General features: G+C 46.6%; 1 protein-coding gene across 1 annotated transcript; it reads right to left on the bottom strand.

The window, feature by feature from the left end:
• Positions 1-107: 107 nt before the first annotated feature.
• Positions 108-21,057, bottom strand: LOC121048213. Its single transcript, XM_040504275.2, has 4 exons — positions 20,958-21,057; positions 4,517-4,560; positions 1,346-1,531; positions 108-350 (listed from the first exon to the last, which is right to left on the bottom strand). Exons 1-4 carry the CDS (start codon positions 20,980-20,982, stop codon positions 108-110), a joined length of 498 nt encoding a protein of 165 aa, XP_040360209.1. The 5' UTR covers positions 20,983-21,057.
• Positions 21,058-22,407: the final 1,350 nt, after the last annotated feature.

Here is a 22,407-nt window from a genome sequence, read left to right as displayed (position 1 = left end):
GGCGTTTGCCAGAAATGCGAGCGGACCTTCGCCACCTTTGCTCCATGGCAAGGCGGCATCGTTCAGAAACATTTCTCTTTTTCCACCGTGGTGGCAGCTATCTTCTATTACTTCTTGCTGGCGGCGGCCGCACGACCGCTGAGACGCGCTCCGTAGCCGGAATAGAGGGCCTGGCCACGGGCGACGTCGTCGTCGGTGAGGAAAGGCGCGTCTTCGACGCCGATGTTGTCGTTCACGTAGTAGAAGTCCCTGGCGTTGCTGCAGGGCACGGCCTCCTCCGGAAAGGCACACGTGAGCGTGAGCTGGTTGAACACCGTCTGGTTGCCACAGAAGAAGCTCCAGTGGTTTTGCTGCGTCATTGAGGAGAAGAAACGAAATGGGAGACTAAGTTGGTGCTTGATCAGAACGACGAAACTAGATTCGGCACTCAACATGCATGACGTTCGACAAGCCGCTGGGCCCAATTTTACCAATATTACGGGTATAATATTGCTTTTACTTGAGAACCCACGTAAGTCAGTGTTTGTCGGGACAACACCAAAACATCAGTGTAGTGAGCGTTAAGGCCTTTGCTGTGGGACTAAAACAAAACGATGTCGGCGAAGATTTCATGATAGCCTATATTAAGGGAAAGCGTCCAACCTGCTGTCCAATTAGTATCTCGTATTTGTTCAAGGCATCCTGGCCTGGGTTTCTTGCACAAAACGGCCGGGCGGAACATGAATCATTAGCGCCTAGAGAACAAGCCCTCGGCATTTTCTTGTTTTACCTAATCACTTATGGATCCACGCAAAAACGCCTTGCTCGCGGTGACGTCGCCGCAAGTACATCCCGCAGCGCCACCAAGTGGCACTTCAAATAAAAGTTATATCTCTCTACCACAGCGACGGCATTGCCAGCGCACGATGACGGTGAGACGCTCAACTCTGCCGCTTGGCGGCGTACTCTAGTTGAGCTTTAACTTGTCTGCCTTTTGGGAGAGGTCGGTAAGCCGGGTGTCTGTCACAGTCTGTGGGAGGTCAAGAACCCAGTTGACGCTCTGCCTCCAGTACATGCCCGTTGCCTCCCGCCGGGCTTTGGCTAAGCGTGCGACAAAATGTTACTAAAGGCAAAAAAGCTCAAGCTGGAAACGTGGCATACCACAGGGCTCTTAACTTCTCATAAATGCACGACCCTGACGTCTCCCCTCTGCGGTGGCGCTGTTGTCGGTTCGGTGCGAGTCTGGTTTCTGCTCACGCGAATTGCCTACACCTGGTGTGGGCGAACGCTGACCAGTCCGTAAACAGTGTCCTAGGTGGTATCACGTCAATGCAGTTGTGTTGTGCGACGTCGCGTGCTCGCTTACCTGCTTAGTTCCGTCGGCGAGCACCTGTTCGTGGCAGATGTGGAAGATCTTGCACTCGTTGTCCGTGTCAGCGTAGTAGCCGTACCTCAGGCCGTCGCAGCTGAACGTTGTCTGGTAGCTGCCCACGATGAGCTCTGCGTCGGCCGGGAGCTCGTACGCTGCCCGCTTGGCACGGCGGTTGTCCTTCTGCGTAGGGAACAGTTCAAAGAATGTTTGACGCCGGGCGTCATTTTAACGCAGACGCCACGCACGCTCCGCGAGCTCCAAGGGAAAGCATTGGCCTGTCACATTTTCGCAACTACTCCGTTTCGCGTTACGCTAGTGTAAGGCTATTAACCGATGGTTTGGAGCAGGGGATTATAAGACCTAACCTATTTACAGCACGTAAGTAGAATTCGCACTGTGGAAGCGTGAAACGAGAGCGTTGCTTTTTTATTCGAACTTTTGTTGCCCCCTGAGGTGTGTAAAAAAACAAAACAAAAAACGTTTACTTCGCGAAAGTTACTATACTTTGTTCTCCGCCAAGCTGACAGGGCGACGAAAGCTGCGTGTTCGTCCGTCGAACCTATCGCTTACTTTTCATTCTTTGAGTCTGCTCTTCGCTCGAGAGTATGGGTAAAGAGCGTAATCACGTGGTGCAAGACCGACAATTGACTAGTCGAACCAGCACGTAGCTTTCACCGCCCTGTCAGCATAACGATGAACGGTGTACTTAAAGCTATCGCATATGGGAAAAAGAAGATCCAACATGCAATATTAGAAGAAAAAAAAAAACACTCAAGATTAGCACCGCTTAGCACATTCTGCGTTTCAGTTCGGTATTCATGAGAAAGCGAAAGTTACGCTTTTGACATAACCTTTGTACCAAAAAGCGAAAATTGACTTTGGTGCAGAACATGGCTGCTCTGCAATGAAGCCAACGTTTTGCAGTGTTGGCGCTTGTTGTATCAGTATTTAAGTTGAAACGTACTTAATTTTTTAATATATGTGCCAGTTGTATACTCATAATGTCAGTTATGTAAAACTAATTTTTTTTTTAACACTGATCGGTATTTTCGCAGACAAAACGAAGTTAGTGTGCACACACAACATCGGAGGTTTTATTTGTGAAGCATAGCGTAACAGAGCACCGGCTGCTTTCGTTAACACTGTAGGCGATAGTGAACCACGCTGTAAGTTTACATCAACCTAATAGACTATCCTACCTATTATTTGGAGTTAACGCGCTCAGAGAGCGATGAGTAAATCTATGATCCCGGTAGGAGGTTTAAAGGCAGCGGTTTACAGTTCCTTAGATATGTGCTCAATAACTCTAACATTGCTTTCCAAATCATATTAAGTGCTAAAGGCGTAAGCCGTTAACTAAACGCAAATGACTATTTAATGGTACGGTAAAACCAAGCGCCTTTTCCCACATGACCAAAACAGGCGTTAATATCGCTAAATTGACTGCGCTAATCTTGGCGCAATCTCGCCTAACTACTTGTAAGAGGATTGCATACCAACCAAATGGCTTCTCCTTCTCTTCGAGTAAGGATTTACGTTTTGTTTGTTTTGTCAAATATCATACGTTTTACTTGGCGGAAACCCAAACGAAACATCTAAAAGCGAGCCCCGATCCTCAAGGTCATCAGATTTCCAGTTTTGCTTCTTCGTTTTTTCATTGTTGACCTCATTGAGGAAGGGAATGCTCCGTCGCCTAGGGATTGCGTAAAGCGAGTTGCAAACGACGAGATTCACAGCGGTGTTTCAATGCCTTCTACACACTCGCCGAATCAAGAGACTGTAAAGAAATCATTTATTCTTGCATGGATCGCTAAACATCTGTTTTGAGCGTGTCCATGTAAGTCGACCATTTGCGGAGAACGTTTACTATTACGTTGTGAAGCCTGGTGCAAAGGGAAAAGAACAACGAAACAACGAAGAAGACATACACGCAGGCGCCACCCACAGCATATTTGAAAAATGAAGAAAGGAAGGAGATACGCATCTCGTCACATTCATCACGTCCACACATGCGCTTGGCCGGGGGATACACGGCCCCGGCAGAGCGCAGACATGAAAGCGATGATGAAGGAGGCGAGATAAGAATTTCTTTCTTTTCTGCACTTTTCCAATATAGTGAGCGGAGCCTGTGTAGGTGTCTTCTTCTTTGTGTCCGTTGTTAGATGCGCCTTGTAGCATGCTTCATGGCGTTCACCAACTAGCACAATTACAATTTCTTCTACTCTTTCGAATCGAAATTGCAAAGACGGCACCAAATTCTGGTTAATTTGGTTAATTTGGTGCCGTCTTGAAACAAGAAATATGAGCGCTAGCTCGGAAAATGACCGAACGCAAACTCATAAAAAATGTAATGTTTACGGTAAACGACCTATATTTCGCGAGGAGTTGATTGGCGCCCATTTCGCCAATTGAATGATACTGACGACTTCGACACATGATTATATTCATAATATATCGAAACCATTAACCGATTGATTCCTTAACGCGAAACCTTTCTCCTGCGAAGTGTTAGGAAAAGATACTCGTTGGTCACTCGGGTGGACAACAAATCCTTGAATATAACGTCGTTTACACTGGGGGAAGATCTTGAAATCCTTGTTAATTATTAATGCAGACGACACTGTCAGACGTGTGAGCCGGAAAATTTTAACGATTAGCACGAAACCAAGGTAACTAGGTCCAACTACTTCTACACACTGCATGGTGCCGGCTGTGGCTTAATTTTAAGCTGTTCGAAATTAGTAAAAAATATAACGTGACTTCAAAAAATGGGTAGTATTTAAATCTGTTTATATCAGAGAGGTTATGGTCGGATAGCTTCTTGCAAGGCGCCACGAAAACACAGTACAATGCAGATCAGCATGTGACGAGACAGCACGAATCAAAGCAGCACGGCATCAAAATAAACCAGCGCCATGCTCTTTTGACGCCTCTTGTCACGTGTTGTTTTTACGAGTGCTGTTTTTTTATCGCGATTTTTCGTCGTGTGCCGTCCAGTCGCGCTACCAGCCAGCACGTCTAGAAAGCTGGCAGTGTGCCGTAACTTACAGGAAATGCGCCTGGCGGCAAATGTGTGTCATGAATATCCTCTGGGTGAGCGACACCGCAAGACTTTGCTCGTAATTCGCGTGTTTTTTTTACATTATATTGTGAGAAGACACTTACGCTTACTGTTGGGACGGCAATAGCCAGGGCTAGGCACGTCAGACCTGCAGAAAAAAAAAAGTACACGGTGTTGGTTAGGATGCTACAACAACGCTCCTTGAGGGTTTAAAAAAAGTCCCAACTATAGGGAGTATTCACTGGTGGCCATATCTGTGTGCGTGGTTGCCGAGCACGTGCTGACGGCGAGCTTCCGCAGTTCTTTTGGAGCGTGCATTTATCACCATCAAGATTGTCGGTCTTAGCAGGCTATTAATGTAAGCTCGTTCTGAGCATGCGGCCTTAACATCGCCCTCAAATATGGCGTCCAGTGAATGCGCCCTATACTTGGTTTCGGCTTAAGTCGAGACGCAACCAATGGTACTAGCACGAGCTCCGGGCTTTCGCTTTCATCGTCCCTGCCAAGCACGCGCGCCCGCGCGCGCTACGAGCACTGTTGAGGACAACATTCTCGCACTTGCAGCATCGGCTGCTTCTGGACTTCAGCTGAAACGAAGTGTGGTAAAGCGCCTCGATGTGTTTGCGATTGTCTTGCAAGTATAGACGCTTTACAGCAGTTGTGCATGGCCGCCGCCATAACTGACCTTCAGTTTTTGTTTCCGCCTATTTTATTTTCTTCACTTCGTCATTACCATAGCAGTCAAGGTTTTTGCCATCTTAGATTCCATTGTGTCCTTCTTCCCGGCATTGGCCTTTCTGGAGGCTCGTCAACACCCGTTCCAGCGGCTCGGTATCTCCGTCAAGCGCAGGTCAGCAATGGCGGCTGCATTCTGGCGCGTGTGTAAAGCCTCAATAGCTTCAAATGCGCCAGTGCACGAGACCGGTGTCTCGAGCGGCCCTTGGAAGAAAATGGCGGCGCAGCACTGAGATTAGTGGCTCCTGGAAGCGAATGGCGGCGGAGCGCTCACTCGTAGCACGTGTCTCGCGCGTTTCTACAACGATGGTTGACGATGCTTGAAAGCGTAAATTTTATCAAGGGACTTTATGTAGTGGATCCTCGCAGCGGATCCACTACATTCGGTCTTATTGGCTGAATGAAAGAAAAAAAAAATAGTTTGTAGACCTTGAGGCATTTAGTTGAGGTCTACCCATTATCCTTCCAATCAATGCCAATCAGAACTCGGCATCATTCTGACGTCGCCGCAAGCCCTGCGCAAGAAGCAGACTTGCTCTACGCACAGCATGCGGCGACGCCAAAACTGGCGCGTCTTCAGGTTTGCGCCGACTCTCGTAGAGCTTCAGGGTGCGAGCCCCTTAGGGCTGGTCCACCAACGATGACGTCATCCGACAGCCTTGTCTTTTAGGTGGCATTGGCGGGACGACGTTCTACTTGCAACGGCTAAGGCGGCTGCCTCACGCCTACATACTATGCAGTCACCATACGCCGGTACGTTCAGACGGGGCCAGTTTTCACTTTATGTTAAAGCACTGTATTCATTAGCGAAACAAATAAAGTCTTAAAATATGCCACATTACCGTCTTGCACTTCCTCATATAAAGGTGCGCACGTAACTTTCGATTCGGTTTTATTACGCGTCGTTCGACGCTCACTGCTGCCCTGCCGTGAAAAGTCATTCCGTATTCAAAGGAGCCGGCCACCACTCTGAGGTAACGGACGAATATAGCCCTCGACGAACGATAAGAGATACCCTACGCCATCTGCGATTGCGACATCCAAGGCGAGTAGCGAACGCGCGTTTTTACGAGGAACGTAAGGATCGACATTCCACGACGCTTAGTTCAAAGTGTCGTTGTTTTTGTTCTGATCTTTACCGCATTACCTGTGTTATATCCCTGTTTAAAAGCTGGTTCGGACACTTGCGACTGCTTACGACTAGGTGTCTCAAAACCTCTTAAAATCTGGTACGACGAGAGAACAATCTGGCGCTATCTGCGTGGTAAACTTGGCATTTCCGTGTTTTTTCTATTTTTTGTCGCATCAATCTTTTTTCCTTGGTTCAAAAAGCTTCTGACGATGTTAACAAAGATTATTTCTCATCGATGGTAAATACATTTGATCTCGCAAATACCGCAAAACATTCCCTCTAGCGAAATGCAGCTCCGGGGTCACCTCATAAGTGGCGCCAGCGTGCCAGTGTGTTCCCTAGAGAGCCCGGATTGAACAGAGGGCTCATCACAATATCATGGAAAGCGTTTGCAAGTTAATGGCGGACGCCTCCCGCGCCGAGTGCTCTCAAGCGCGCATCCGCTGCGTTGTCGCGTGGCGCGGAGGGGAGCAGGCGGAAAAGCGGAAGCGTTCGCAGACGATCAACGCGTTCGTCGCCTCCTCGGAGCTCGTATTGCAAATGCGGCACATAAACCACGTGACTCCGATCGTGCAGTTGGACACTCTCTGCAATATAGGCTCTCTGATTGTTCTCTCCTCGTAAAAGACCGCAAGAGCTCGGTCGTACGTAAACACAAGTGTGCCAACGGGTCTTTATGTGTTCAACTGCACCAAAGGGGTACGAAACAAACCAACGTTACCCGCCATCACGTCACCAGGTAGCTCGCTGCATTTCCCGAAGTGATCGTGCGACCTTGATGTTCAGCGGTTTCTCAGTTACTGGCTTGATCACACATTTGCGTTTGAGTGTGACCGACTGATTTGTGACCGCTTGTGACTGGTTATAACGAGATGGTTGCTATGTCAACCGAAGTCCGCGCAACGCTTCCGCTTTGAACTTTCCACTTTTGCACACCTCCCCCTTCTCTATATCCTCTCCACTTTTTACCTTGTCCCCACTTGGCTCTCCTCGCAGCTTAGATGGGGGGAGCGCTAAGATTATCTTCCCTGCAGAAAACCGAGGTTGTACGTCTGCCTTTAAAGTCAAGCTGATGGGGTTCTTGAAAAAGAAAACCAGTTAGAGGCGAATTCTAGAGTAATTTTATCTTGCGAATCTGAATATCCTGTTCGTTTTCCCCGCAGCTGTAACTAAACTCGAGAAAGCACGAAAAAGTTCCTACCAGTCCTTACGTCGTAAAAGGACCTTTCGGCCGTCAAGCACGTGTGGCTCGTGTGGGCAGCGCCTGCCCTAACACCAGTCGTGACGTATCCTTCTGACCTTTTTGCAGATAGCAAGAGTGTGCGTGCATAGCTTTCATCGGCGCTGAAGATGCGAGAGAGCGAAGCCAAAACTCCTTTTATGAAGTACCGCTGTTGGAAGGAGGGACTTCAGCGCTAGTTTGAAAATAATTTTCTGCAGCCTCCGTGCACCAAATCGAAAAATAATCTCGATATCCGTGATCCTGGAGGTCAAATGAATGCGATATAAGTGTTCTTACTCAAGTACAGGATCGCTTCTGCTTGCCTTTAAATGTCTTTGTTTAGCCTCAAAATTTGTTCAACACACTGTGAGACACCATCGATCTGAGCCAGTTACCGAAATTTCAAGTAACAATAATAATTTTTTTTCGCGATATCACCGAAAATTTAAATAAAAACCTCGAAGAATAAAACCTGGATAATCCGAAAACGCGTTTGGTTTGGGGAGCTCAAGAAAGCTCCTTGCACTCAATCCGTCACGTTGAAAGGCGAATCCCCGAACCAGCCTGAGGGTCCCTCGCGTGGTCTACAAGGGGAGCGACCCTTTCTACTGGAAATTACGTTTCCTGTTTTCTCACGGGAGGTTGACCAACTCTCGGTATCTCTAGAGCAGGTCGGTAATGAATTCGGAGCCATCACCGCCATGATAAGATATGCGCCGAGAATGTTCGAATGCGAGAGCCAAGCGCCAGGTGCTTGCTTTCCGCGTTCTAACGCTTCCGACGACTGCATTGGAGACAAAGGCTGCTATAGCTTTCGCTCTACCCACTAATCGTTCCAACCAGAGCTCGGCGCTTCGACGTCGCCGGTCGCTCCCACCTCGTTCTCTCCCTCAATTTCTCGGCGCATAGCCTACAGTTTGTCGAACGCTGTTCGTACCATAATCGTATAAATCTTGTTTACGTCTTTTTTTAGTCTAACAGAATCGCGTTGGCAAGTTGTTGAATATACGTATATCTAGCAACTTGTGAGCACCAGTTATCTCACCTATGTCCTTTCGTACCCCAGTTTTATTATTTCGTCGCGTTTCGGTAATTCTTCCAACGAGGCGCAATAGCTTAATGTAACGCTAAACCATCTTAGAACGCGTTCCAAATTTCCAACCAAAAAAGGAAACACAAAATTAAAGAAAAAAAGAAACCCTACAGAAATCACTTTTATCAACGCCCTTGTTAAAGCAGATTTTGACCAGTTTACTTCTATGTTTATCTTCTGAAAATTTTTCTCACTCGTTATGTTAATACTGGTCCACTTTAAATCTCTCAAGACTTACGCGTCAGTAACTTGAATCCAATAATACGAATTCATCACTAGCGCGGAATCGCCGCAACATAATTACGAGCTTCGTAATAAAACGCGCGCGCACACACACGCACGCAAGACTCAAGAATACCCGAAGGCGGGTGTTCTATTTCCCCGTAAATACCGAGGTGTACGAGCTGACCCGGAAGTACTTTGGATATACGCGCTGACGCTCTAATGCGTCCCGCCAAAAAAAGCCCCCTGGGCGAAGCCATTGTTTCGCGTGAGCCTTCGGCGGCGATGCCGGCCCGACCGACGAGCACGTGCTTGGCTGGGAGTAAAGGGCATGCAAACAGCGATGGCGTTTCTGTTCGCGCTGAGCAGTGTCGTGAAGACGTATGACGTGCTCGGCATGTAGATAGAAGGAGGCAGCGAGTCGCCGGAGATTTGTTCCGCCATTTTTGTGAACCGGCCATCCGAGGTCTCTCAGGGGTCAGCGTTACCGACGCGGGCATTTAGTCGGTGAATTTTAGGCTAATCTCATTTCGTAAGGTCTGACAGCGATCGCCTTACTTTTTTTTCTGGCGGAGTGCTTGTTTTTTTTTTTATATATTATGACCTTCTTGAGAAACTGTGGGAATAAGCAAATATACGACTCGCTTTTACAGTTGGTAGAAGTGAAAGAGTACAGGCGAGCTGGTTAGGTAACTAAAAATTAAAAAAAAGAAAGGCGAACAGCAGAAGAATGAAAGAAAGGAACGCGTACGCCAAAGACATACGCCAGTCCTTCTTCTTATGGCAAACACCACCAGGTGGTGCTCCAGTATTTGACCTCCCATAGAACTTCCGGTTTATAAAAAGAATGCTTGAAATGTCGATGAAACGTTTAACCATAAATTCTCCAGGTGAACGCCCAAAGGGCGAAGGAGTGCGAGATCTGTTAAAATGTTTCGAGTATTCTTGAAACCAACTTGCCTCCTCCAAGATGTAATATTGTACAGCCGGAGGCCCTCGTTAAATCTTCAACTTTGTTGTCCGTGTAGCATTTATGCTTTCTAGTACGCAAGCTCGACAGGCTCGCAAAGACAGTGCGACCGGAAGTCGCTTGGGACGCAAGCGGCAGTGCAAGTTTGTAAAAGTGAAAGGATCTATGTTTGTACCTTTTTCAGTCGTTGTCGTTCGCAGTATTCATATTGTTTTTAGTATGAACTAACACGCCGAACGAAGAGTCATGATCCCTAAGAAACACCCTAAAATACCTGAGACAAGGAGAAATAGGATAACGGACAACACAATGTTCGTTATTTTATTTCTCCATGTCTCAGTGTTTAGATAATGCAAGTTTCATGATGTTTTCGCCTCTAGGACATCCGAGTCAAGTTTCGGTCGTACTACGTACGAGATTAGTTGACGTTCGCAGTCTTCGGGGACAAAATATCTCCTTAAGTCGCTTTTTCCTCTCACAAATATTAGACGATCTTTCCGGTCTCGCATTGTAGCCCGATGTATTTTGGAGCGTAGGCAAGTTTACGAATAGTTCTCACGTCGTATCGTACGGAACCGCCACCAGCGATTTCGGCTGAACAAGGAGAATCAATTCAGTTTCAAAGCAGAATACGAGAGCGCGGCATGAGGCGCCGGATTCATGCGACATATCCTCTCAGATTACAAGGCCGTTATGTTGCCATTTCTGCGTCACCCACTGGAGGCCAGCGCTGGGACTCGCGCGTAGCCTGTGTCCCTCCCACCCTGGTTATACAGTACATGGCGTAGAGAACCCGGCCCGGCGGACTTGGTGTCTAGGAGGGGTTGATTCGGTGTGTTAAATATTGAGGAGCTCGCCTGGCTGCTCCACGTTGCCCGTCTCGCTCATACTAAATAGTCTCCGTTATTTAGGCCGCCGTTGCAGCCGTTACCAAATACCAAACGAAAAATCATCTACTTACGATACTCTTTACTTCCAAATAAATAGAACGCGTTACCAACCTTCGTTATTTTAAATAGGAGGAACGCGTTACCTTTACTGTTGCTGATAAAGAAAAGTAACGCACGTTGCTTTTGTTCTACTTTCTTTTCTTATGAATTATTACGTTATACTGTTTTGACGTTACACGTATGCATGTTGGGGTTTCTTTCAAAAAAAAGGGGAAAGGTGGGGATGTTTACGTGGGGAGAAAAGGGGCAAACTTTTTACGATATTAGTGATCAGTGCAACAATTAGTACGACTTGGCGCCTCATAACACAAAAAAAAAGTGAAATGTAATTTTTATTTTTTACTTTGGGACGATGTAATTAGTAACGTAACTAGGTTACATGTTTCTCAAAATAGGTAACGTAAGTACTACGTTATCCGCTACTGTTTTGTAAAATGTAACGAGTACGTTACCACGTTACCGAAAAAATTTACGCGTTACCGCCAACGCCGGTTTTTGCACTTTCGAACATGTCTACTCTCTTTCTAGTCTCAGAAGGCGCTTGGGTGGAGCAGTGGTTACGAAAACCTGAAAGTTCGTACAGGCACTTTGCATCCCCATAACAAGACGATAAGTTTTTTTTTTTTTTTTTTTTAATTTCTATTTATACATTTAGTTTTCTTTTTTTATTTGATGTTCTGTGTCGTATTAGTAGGACATTGAATAGAGACGTGAGCCGTAACTAGAGGCCGATCGTGGCCGTGATTTCGAGATGCGCGCGAACCGGTCAAAGGAGGAAGAAACGTGACGTAAACACGTCGGGTCAAGTGCGCACTTTCCGAATGTGACGTGATACGCCTTCCGCCTTTATCGTCTTATCTGTCTCGGTAGATCTCGATTGAGCGTGACGAAAAGTTAAATGACCAACTGTGCGGAAGTGGCCGCGCTAAAGAAAAATACGAAGTTTGCTGACTCGCCCGGGAACTCGTATTTGACCAAGATGTAGTGTCTCCCATTTGCTCAAAATTTTAATCCGAGATTTACCGTGCGTATGCGCCGTAAAACGGCTTTGCTTAGTTTTACGGTCATTTTTGTTTTCCTTTGGAGGGTTCTAACCAGATGTAAGCGTAAAATCAGTAGTGGGAACTTGGACGAAAATGTTTACATTCTCTTTTCGAGTATTGCGAATGCAAAACTTCGCTGTCCAGGCATTACGTGTGGAGGTTCTAGCCGCGCTAACCCCAAAACAACCACGACCATATAAGTGTAAATGTTAAGGGTCTATTATTAAATATGTATGGAACTATACACTCCGTGCGACGCGACTAGCGCGCCGCCGCGCGGCCGGTACCGAAGGTAGGCAGTGAGCACCTCAGAGAAAACGAAACCGAAACCACGCCGCTTACGTTGGTACGCGTTGAAGTCGGAGTGGTCCTGTTGCGCTGGGTTCACAGCATGAAGTGCTGCCTGTGCTGCGTCATTAAGTGCTTCAATAGTTATGCGTCGTATCTCGTGGAGACAAAGTTTCACAGTTTTTCACCTCGCCGATGTTTTGTGGGACAGCGACAACGATGGAGCCGTGCCGTACGACGCGAGAAATTTGGTGTCCCGATCATGTCTGCCACTGTGTCGGCACGGCTGACATATTCTACATTGCCGCTTTGCGCTCTGCGTTTGCTTTCGTACCAGTTACGCCTACATGTGTCAGCGCCGATTGGACGAACTGAAATGCCATCCCACACTCGCGGGTATGCAGTGCCAATTTCGTTGGAGGAATGCCCTCCAAAGAAGTTTCGTCCCCATCGTACGTGTCGATGATATTTCCGGACAAATATGACACGAAATCTGTACTTCATGAAGAAAGATTTGAACGGTAAAAAAAGTGACAAATATAAATCTAAAGAAAACAACCATAAAACTCGGAATCACTGGAGAATCGGCGTTTGAGTATGGAAGTTTATGTGGTGTGCTTTCTTTCTTGATCAGCCTCCTTTTGGATGTGGAAACACTGACACCCCGAGTTCTGTAGACAACAATTTTTTTTTCTTGGCTTTAAAGCCACCTATCGCAAAATGGTTCAAACTGGAAGTACCGTTCCACTGGTCCCTTCCTACCTGTAAACTGTGCACCTCCCACGATGAGTGGCATTTTCTGACAGCCCTTGACGGTCAAAGCCAGTTCCCATTTAGTTACGCCGCCCAAACTAAATTTCCACCTGGTTTCGCTGTGCCAACTATTTTTGTTTTAATAAGTGTTGTGCCAAGTGACGGTCATGTCAAAGTACCTGTGGGCCGAAAATCAGCACCTCGCACAACAGGTTATTACACAACAGCTGACCGCAAAAGCCCTTGGCGGCCAAACCGTGTGTTGGCCGACAACTTTGTTTTCTCGGCTTTAGAACCACCTTTCGTAAAGTTGTTTCAATTGGAAGTACAGTCCACTGGTCCCTTCCTACCTCTGAAGTCTCCACCTCCCCCGACCAGTGGTATTCTCGTGACAGCCTTTTCATAGTCAAAACCGGTTCCCATTGAGTTACGCCGCCCAAACCAAATTTTCACCTGGTTTCCCTATGCCACCTTTTTTATTTTGTATAATAAGTGCTGTGCCATGTTACTGTCAAGTCCAAGCACCTGTGTGCCCAAATCTGCACTTTGCACAGCCCGCTTTAACACAACATTTTGGGTCCAATATTGGATATACCGTACAGCTTTATTTCTTCATTCATTAGAAACAACTTTCACACCTGCTCTCTTAATGAAACTTGGCCCACTTCGTGCAGAAAAATAGTGGACATCTCACTCGCCTCCAAATATCATCGTTCCAGCAGTCCTACGTTTACAGCGACGAGCGAAATAAATTTCCCACTCAAAGCAATTAAGGTGGCGGCCGTCTTGCTTTTCGGAAAATTGCTCCAACTCCTTTTTCGGCCGCAACTAGAGAAATTCCCCCGAATAACGACTAAAACTCAATATATAAGAAGAGGAGAACAGCTAAATGCCCTTCTTAGGTCTGCCCCAGCATTCATGCAACGTCACCCTCAACGTATCGGCTCAAAAAGCAAAAGTTTCGTCCGTGCGCGCTTTCGCCGCCACAGCTTGGCATGCGAAAAGGCGCCGCCGGCTGCTGAACGCGCCTCACGGTCGAACGCCAGCTCCTCCGCTAGCGGCGCTGCGCGCGTTTTTCAAAGCGCCCCCTATAGTTCCCGCACGGAGTGTATAGCGACAACAGGGACTGGACTAATGTTTCTCGGTCGTTGTTGCTTTTCCGTCGTAGGAATCGTCGACGAAATATGAAGATGAAGCGTCGAGAAAAGAGAATCGGCCATTTGTGTCGTCGGTCGGCTTGTTTCTGTTTAATACTCAGCCTCTTGTTCTAAGTAATTTTCATTAGAAGCGCATGAACGCCACAAAGGTTTGTCGATAAAATAAAATATCTACAGCAAATGTAACCAAAATGACTTCATGTTTATTTATATTCCCGAAATGTATTACTATATAATTACACAGCCCTTGGCAGTATTTTTTTTTTTTTTTTGAGTTAAGTGGAAGTTTTGTGTTCGCGGGACATCGAATGCTGCACGTTAAGTGCAGTCACTATCAAGATCGGCACAATCGCGTTGTATTAAAGAAGCGTGTCACGTGAAGCAGCAGCCTTCTTTTGGCAGTGGCACAAACACTCAAGAATTTTCGAGTACCCTGTCTCACTCTTTGTTAACATTTCCTTTCGCTTAGTTCCCTTGCGTCGCCCACTACTCCCATAAAAGGGCCCTATGAGCTATTCTTATGTGCAGAATTATCACCTTTTATTCGATGTTAAAGTCGATTAATTATCGAAGTAGCTAGTTGAAAAAAAAAGCAATATTTGTAATGACACGAATGATAATTTGGAGAGTTTTTGTGATCGTGCTGTAAGACAACAAGTAGCCATGAAACGATAATGTCTTTTTAATTTTAATAGTATATTTTGATTTAAAATTAGTCAATATAGTTTTACAGGGTTCATGTCTTACGAAAAACGGCCACGCCGGCAATGACGCTCCAAAAGCAAGGAATTATCCAGCTTCGTGTTTATAAGCGTTGAGCGAGTTGGAATGCGAACCCAACGCTCATTATAAGCAATTAAAGGGCCCAGTGACTCTTATTGAACAACGAACTCTCGTTTGACTTTTCCTTGTCGGGTGCTAACGGGAAAAAGAGGGTGGTAATTACGGACTGTTTCTCGGACGGATGCCAGCGGATCCGAAGCATCGATGACGGCGACCTCAACCTAAGTCAGCGCTTTGCAGTCAAGGCCGCCTAATCGACCAATTAACGGTCACGCCTCGAACGCCTACCGAAAGCAAACTATGAACAAGCAACATAAGCGAACAATCGTATATTGAAGCTCATCGGGTGGACTGCTGCAGGAGTCAAGAGATGATGACACCACGAGCAGATTGCCTGCCCCCGATGAGACTCAGAAGTTGGACGGAAGACAAAAGGTGGACTCTCCCATTGTCACCTTCTTCTACATCACGTGACTGTTTAACCGCGCTCTGATTGGTCGACGGCCTCGTTTAGAAAGGGAGAGGGCGAAGGTCCGCCGGCCGCTCGCAACAATTACAATTGACCGAATGTTTGGCACTTAAGCGTGTCGTGAGAACCTCCGAGTTGCGCCAGGGTACGCTGGACGAACAATGACAAAAGTGCCGGTGCTAAGATTTCAGCGGCCGCTGCGTGGCGCTCGCCCTTTTTAGGTCTGCTTTTGTTTTTCTGGCAATGTCGTCCGTATTAAATTAGTTTGCTTTATTTTACCGCTTCCTCGGAGCGTTACGATAATCGTCCTACGGTGACCACAAAACATCATGACGGTTTTTATTGCGCTGAACAACTCGGGTACTCGCGGAATAATTGCGGTTCCAAAAGTTCAGGTGCACACTATTTGGTTGGAATCAATCTTCGTGTATGCAAACGAGTGTGCTTCTGAGTTTCTGCACCCTGTGATTTTTTTGTATTTTGTGTTGGGGGATGTGTATTCGCGTTCCTGAATATTATTTAATGATTGAGTATTGAAAGAACCGTTCGCCAAATAAGCAAATCACCAAGAAGAATGAATGCTGGGTACATAGGTATACGTGGTTCAAGTGCTGACATCTTGAGTATAAAAGTTCTGAAATAAATAGTCAAAATTAGGCTTTGTCAAATGCGCTTCCAAAGTGCCCTTTGTTTTAGGTTTTCCCTCTCGTAGACTTAAGGCCGGTTCAGACACTTGCGTTTGAGTGCGTTTGACTGCGTTGCGTCGAGAACCGAAAGGGAGTCACCGGCACATCTGTGCTTCGTATGAAGCGTGGAATCCAATTCAAGGAATCATCTTGGCACGCGAAATAAGCAGCAGGGATGTCCTGGTTCCTCGCAACCGCAACACAGTCAAACGCAACTGTCTGAACCAGGCTTTAGGCTATTAGACGCCATCACGTGCAGCGCTTGTAACCAAACTTGCAGCGTACTACTTGGTGCTGAGGTAATTTCGCGAAAGGCCAATCGGGGCGTGTGTGTGTGGAACGAAATACGGACGTATTTTTGTTGCGACATCGAGGCAACCTAGATCTTCCCAATCTTTCGCTCAATCTAGTAGTCATTTCGCCACCTTTCAATTGATGCACTTGTTCCATTCACTCAACCACAAACACCGCATAAGTTCGGGATTGTTTTTTTTTTTTGTTTTGTTTTTTTGTTTCTCCCAAGCTGTCAATGACAGGGAAGCTAACTCATCACGAAGAAGCGTGGGAAATGCGGGCTGAGTGACGTTATGTAATCTAAAGGTAGAACCGTCACATTTGAAGTCAGTGTCAACATGTCGATCGATTTTAACATTAAAAAAAAAAAAAAAAAATGACAGCTGAAGAGAAAATAGCGAGACTGAGAGGAAGGAAAGAAGAAACAAACAAAGACACTCGCAGGGCTAAGATCAGAGGCTTGGAGAGTGGTGATGGTAACTTCGTGCATTGCTGGCACTATTTGATTGCATTTTTTTGTGCTTTCTCGTGTATATGAGCTGCCATGCTCATTTACGTGAATGAACTTCCGCACAAAAAAAAACGATATTGGTCGTCAAAGCTTGCTTTTGTGAACGCGCGTTCAGTGCTGAGAGCTTCTATTTACGACAGCTGTCAGCCCAGTAAATACAGATATTTGCCCGTACAGTATAATCGCTTTGAAGTAGAACGATGGCTGCCGTAGGCATCACTAAGTGTCGTCGGGGACATAAACGGACGAACTTTAGGATTGTTTCGTGACGGACCTACTAGAACCGCACAATGCGCTCGACAAACGCTTCAGTCACGTAGACAAAGTGCTCGTGTTAACAATTTTAGGGTAGGAGTGTGAATTAGTGGAACGAGTCGACTAGCTCTTTGTGAATCATAGTCTTCATAAAGGCGGCAGTTTTATTTGCACTGTCGACGCTATGTATGACACTACGCTGCTCGATTTGAAGCATTATCGAAACAGCCGTTTTTTATGTGACGCAACAAAGAAGGGCTTCTTTTGCCATAGCAACCGTTAAGAAAAACCGGGTGGGGCGGGTCCCTTGCACTTGATTATCGCTCCGCAGCAAATAATATTGCGACATTCGAAAATAAAGAATGAATTGCGTAGCGTAAGGCGTCAACATAATAACCCGCCGCGTTCCACCAGCTGTCAGCGACGATGTTCTAATAAGGTCCACAATCTTATGCGCGTGGTTTGATACATAGCGGTCAAATCAAGTCGCCTCAAGTACCGTGGCCGACGCTTGTTCGCGATGCACTAGTCAACATTGTGTCGAGTCGCTCCTCTTATAATTGACTCTCGAGTTTGCCATATGCGCTTTCCGTTCTCGTGTCCAGGGCGCTTCGCAGCTCCAGCGAGGACAACGCGTCTATAGAGACACATTCGGGACGTTCTTGACAGCGGACAATGTTGCCAGGCGTAAATTTCGAGAAAGAGCCTCCATTGTTTCGTCGTCGTTGTGTACGGAACGGAGACAGCTCTAATTAGCGGCCGGGGGATCCATTCTTCTTCCGCGACAGGATCTCGCCGCGCGTACCCCGGTCATCGCGTGACGCTGCACTACTTGCAGCAGCGCCCTTATTATCTCCACGCCGCGCTATCTCCGCGCTGGGAATTAGTTCCTCACTTTCTGCCCAGTGCGCGGCTTCCCTGTTTTCCGTCGTGCCACCGGGGGTGCGCGAATGACAAAATGACGTGAGATAAAACGTCTCCCAACGCGGACATGAGTCGCTCTGCCGCATGCCTATACAAACATGAAACGTTTCTTAATTCCGAAGGTGCACACTGCTTATTCATCACGCAGAAGATTCTGTGTTCGCTGTAGACGTGAGGACAGAATAGACCCCTTTCGAAAGTCACGTGCCGACTGATAAAACATTGCATGCACTGCAAAATGGTGGAAAAACTGACACCACTGAACGTGCATGTAGCGCGAGCGGGTAGCTTCAACTTGTGGTCCCGCTGCACGAGGGCTCGTGAGCTAGGACGCATTAGAACTGAAGAAGCTCGCACTTATGTCCGCAATTGTGCGGGGATTCTACTGCTTCCAATAGAGGGAACTCTTTCGAAAGGGGTCTATTATCCAGTACAATTAATTGCACGCGCATTTGATGTGATCAAATGCGCGTGCAATTCTACTGGATCTTTATACAACCGCGTTCGCAACGGCTTTGCGAAAGCGGATCCAAACGCCGACTGAGGAACTTTATAAAATAACGCGAAACGGTAGCGTTTACGGGACGCCTTATCGCCGAGGCTTTCTCAGTTCCTCGCTGTTAAACCTAGTTTTTATTTCGAGGCTTGGCTTCCACTGCCTGTCGATATTTTAAGTTCATCCCCGTTTTCGCACGCGTAAGAACGAATCTCACGCACAAAAATGAGCTCGAATTGCACATTGGTTGCCTTCCGCTAGACACAGGTCTTCCAGAGCAGCAGCGAGGGATCCCGTATATGAATAATTCGTTACGCATAATTGGGATAAGTGCTGTATGCGGAATGCAAGTTCGTCTGTTTCTTTTGCAGGGATTGTGGTGACGTCAGAAATACGCCAAGCTGTGACTGGCTCTGATTGAAGGACAGTGGATAGACCTCGAAGCAAGCTGCCTTGAGCTCTACCCACTATTTCTCCACCAAAGCCAATCAGAGCTTGCCGTCGTTTTGACGTCAAAAGAAGCAGACGAACTTTCGCTTCGCATAGCATCGTAAGATTCAACCCCTAGTCACCTACTTGCAGTAAATAATAATAATATTATATTATTATTATTATTATTATTATTATTATTATTATTATTATTATTATATAAGAAAGACCTCTGTTTGCGGAGGCCAGAAACGTCTTTGTGATGCCTCAATTTTCTGCCCAAGTCACCGACAAGGTGAGGGTAGGAAGGGACAGATTCGGTAGTATCGCCGGCAGCGCAAGCTTCCTCTCTTTGACGACGTTTCAGCGTTTAGTGCAACTCTAGCGCGTTCGCGCGCAGCCAAAGCACAGCGGAAGCCAGGAAGCGCGTTGGAGGGCGGGCGTTCGAAAGACGCGCCCTGACGTTCTCATTCTGTCAGTGACTATGCGCCGAGAAGGTTAGGAAAACGAGGAGACGAGAGCGCGTGGGCACGTTGGAACGGCGAGCTCTGGTTGGAACGACTAGTGGTTAGATGTAAAGCTATTGCTGCTGCCTTTGTCCGCACTGCACTCGTCGAACGCGTTCGAAATGGAAAGCCAGACGCCGGATGCCGGCGTTCTACGTTCTCAGGCGTTCAACGAGTGTAGGGGAGACAAAGGCAGTTAGCTTGAGGTCTGCCCACGAATCCTTCCAACCAATGCTCGACGTTCTGGCGTCTCCTCCGCTCTCGAGTCTTCTCCTCTCTCTCACTTTTTCTGAGCATACTGTCCCCTTTAAATTCGATCTTTAGTCTTAGGGAACACTGACGAATGAATGTTGTGAGCATTCCATGTGCGGTTGACCAAACTGTTTGTCTCGAGTCACCCGTGATAGATATTGTTCTCCCGTTAACGGAAGTTTCGCTCATGAGAGCTCACATATTAGGGCTGTCTCTCTTATCCCGCGTCCTACCGAAACATTTAGTATAAACTGGATTATGGAACAGAAAATGTAACTGAATTTCTTGCTGAAATCCAGTTTGCAGACAATGTCTGGAAACTGGATTTCAGGTTTCCAGCAAGAAATCCAGTTAGATTGCCTGCTCCATAATCCAGTTTATACTAATTCTTTTGGTAGGGGTGGCCCGTTTTTCTTTCCCTGTAAGTGGCAATGAGACTTAAGCGGGAGTGTAGAAAGTCTCAAAGTATTTCCCGGAGGACACGCGTAGCCCCTCGGATACCATAAACTCCAGCTGAAGGGAGATCCACGGGCTGTACCCGTTTCACAATATTTTCTTGCCCCCGATATGGTGTACTATACTCCACTACTATCAGCAAATAGGTTACCATTATATTAGCTACCATAAATAAGTCTCAGCCTCAGGTCTCCCGATGAATTCTAGATCTTATTGAGCTGTTAACTGTTATTTTGTGAACTGCTTACAAGTTCTAATTACCTACAAGGTGACGGTAGTAACACGTACTTCCCGAACGCTGTCGCAGCCACCGAGTCGTGTGGTGAGAACCAGTACCAATTTCGAGTTCAAGGTAGCGTTCATTACTCGGTCTCCTGACGAGCTTAGTATCAGTTACTGTATTCCTGAGCTAGTAACCGTTCCTAGCTCAACTCTTACTACTCGAGGTTACTAACGTTACTAAGGGGTATATGTGACAAGGAGCTACTATTGTTTGATAACTAAACATCACGAGCTTTCTTCTGAAGCAGCTGTCCCAGTCCTCATCCACCATACAATACGAAAAGCTGTCCGCCGCGACATGATGACAACATTATGTGCTGTGACGCCTCAAGCTTATTCGAAGCAAGTTTCCTTCATGCATATGCATGCTTCGACCACTTCTGCAGATAGTTTTGCATAACCAACGTTACAGAACTCAGACAGTGACTGTAGGCTGTCTTTTGTGACATTATCCAGGCAGTGCAACCGCAGCTTAAAGGTGCAGGCTGCTTGAATCTCTCGTAAGCTTTATGTCCCGCCCCAGGTAGCGGCGCGTCGACCGTCTTACATCGATCCTAAACATGGCTCGCTCAAACGCCTACCATTTTAGCTGACAATGATCGAGCAGCTCGCGCAGATTGTAGATGAGGCTGCTTACCGAAGGCGAACACGACGGAGTTCATCTTGCTCGTGGAGGCGTCGAAGGATTATTCCTCGTAATCTCTGCGGATAGGCTCCTGTTTCCCGAGTGATCGAGGAGGCTGTGGAGGAAAAGAAAGGCGCGTTGGCTCGCGGGCGCTTCATCGGCGTACGGCTCTTTTGACCTTTTTGCCATCAGCGCGCGCCTCCCGTATACCCACTTTTCTTTCTTTCGGGCAAAGAAAGACGAAGCTTCATGGCGCATTCCCACTGGAAGCGGATCTGCGTTCACAGAGCGGTTGCGAACGCGGTTGTATAAAGATCCAATACAATTGCACGCGCTTTTGATGTCGTCAAATGCGCGTGCTATTGTGCTGGATTTTTAAACTACCGCGTTCGCAACCGCTTTGTGAACGCGGATCCGCTTCCACTGTGAATGTGCCGTAAGATTAAAACTACCGCTTAAAGTGGATGTCATCACGACAACTTTGCATGCTTGCATTTCAAAGATTGCCTTTAAATATTACTTCTTTTTTTTTTTTTTTTTTTAAAGAAAGGAATTTCATAATCGAGCAACTGCCACAAGAAATTACCAGCATGTTTCGCCATGGCACCCTACCCCATTATACCTGAAAATGCCTGAGCTAGGGTGATGCGGATGCCTACTTATTCGGGAATAATTCCAGAGTGGCAGACTTCCCCAGTCTCAAATTTGGAAAACTAATGAACCTCCCTATGATTTGACACGTCCTTAGCATCTTGCGAGTTACAGATGCAAGTCACGTTCCGCTAATCGCAGTATTTAAGTTGAGATGTAGCGCACCATTTACTCAATTTTCTTATACACTTCTGATGTTTTCGTTGTTACTTCAATCTTAAGGCCCAGTGTCCTAATAGCTTTATGGTGAAAATCAGCGGAGCAAGTTTTAGATGTGACTTACATGGTCCCTATTTGTATCGGTGTTTGCGTGTGCTCACAATGGATTGACAGACCAAGGTAAGAGAGAAAATAAATTGTCTGGATTTTTTTTTCTGGAATAGTATACATACAGTATCACCTTTATAAATTAGCCGGCAGCTCGGAAGAAAACATCGCGTTGTAACCGATCCCTAAACATACGGAGAGACGCACGTAGTGGTGGTACTATCTGAAGATTCGGAGGCATGATACTGGGCCTTTCTTTTTGGAGAGACACCCATAAGGTGGTAGGAATTGATTTAAATTTTCTCCTAAAAAATAGGACAGTCCCATTTCAAAACAAGGGTGGGGTAAAGACAGAGTGAAAGGTTTTGGCACAATATATTCACCGGTCATACACCGCCTCGGGATCGGGCTTTGAAATGGCAACATGAATATCCTATATCAACAATGTGTCGGAAAAACACAGCATTAAACCTTTATAATATTAAAATAGCTAAGCAGAAAAAAAAAAAAAAACTGCGACCTGAAAAAAGTATTCTGGGTCTGA

The sequence above is a fragment of the Ixodes scapularis genome, unplaced genomic scaffold (assembly GCF_016920785.2).
Source record: "Ixodes scapularis isolate PalLabHiFi unplaced genomic scaffold, ASM1692078v2 PGA_scaffold10__122_contigs__length_95168666, whole genome shotgun sequence".
Lineage (NCBI taxonomy): Eukaryota > Metazoa > Arthropoda > Arachnida > Ixodida > Ixodidae > Ixodes > Ixodes scapularis.
This window is presented reverse-complemented; position numbering and strand designations above follow the sequence as displayed.

What these genes read in the sequence shown, in the direction of transcription:
- LOC121048213 (XM_040504275.2), bottom strand. Translation starts at nt 20,982, where the DNA reads ATGAACTCCGTCGTGTTCGCCTTCG. An exon ending in CTCCGTCGTGTTCGCCTTCG is followed by an intron (nt 4,561 to 20,957) that starts GTAAGCAGCCTC and finishes TTTTTTCTGCAG; the next exon opens with GTCTGACGTGCCTAGCCCTG. An exon ending in TTGCCGTCCCAACAGTAAGC is followed by an intron (nt 1,532 to 4,516) that starts GTAAGTGTCTTC and finishes TTCCCTACGCAG; the next exon opens with AAGGACAACCGCCGTGCCAA.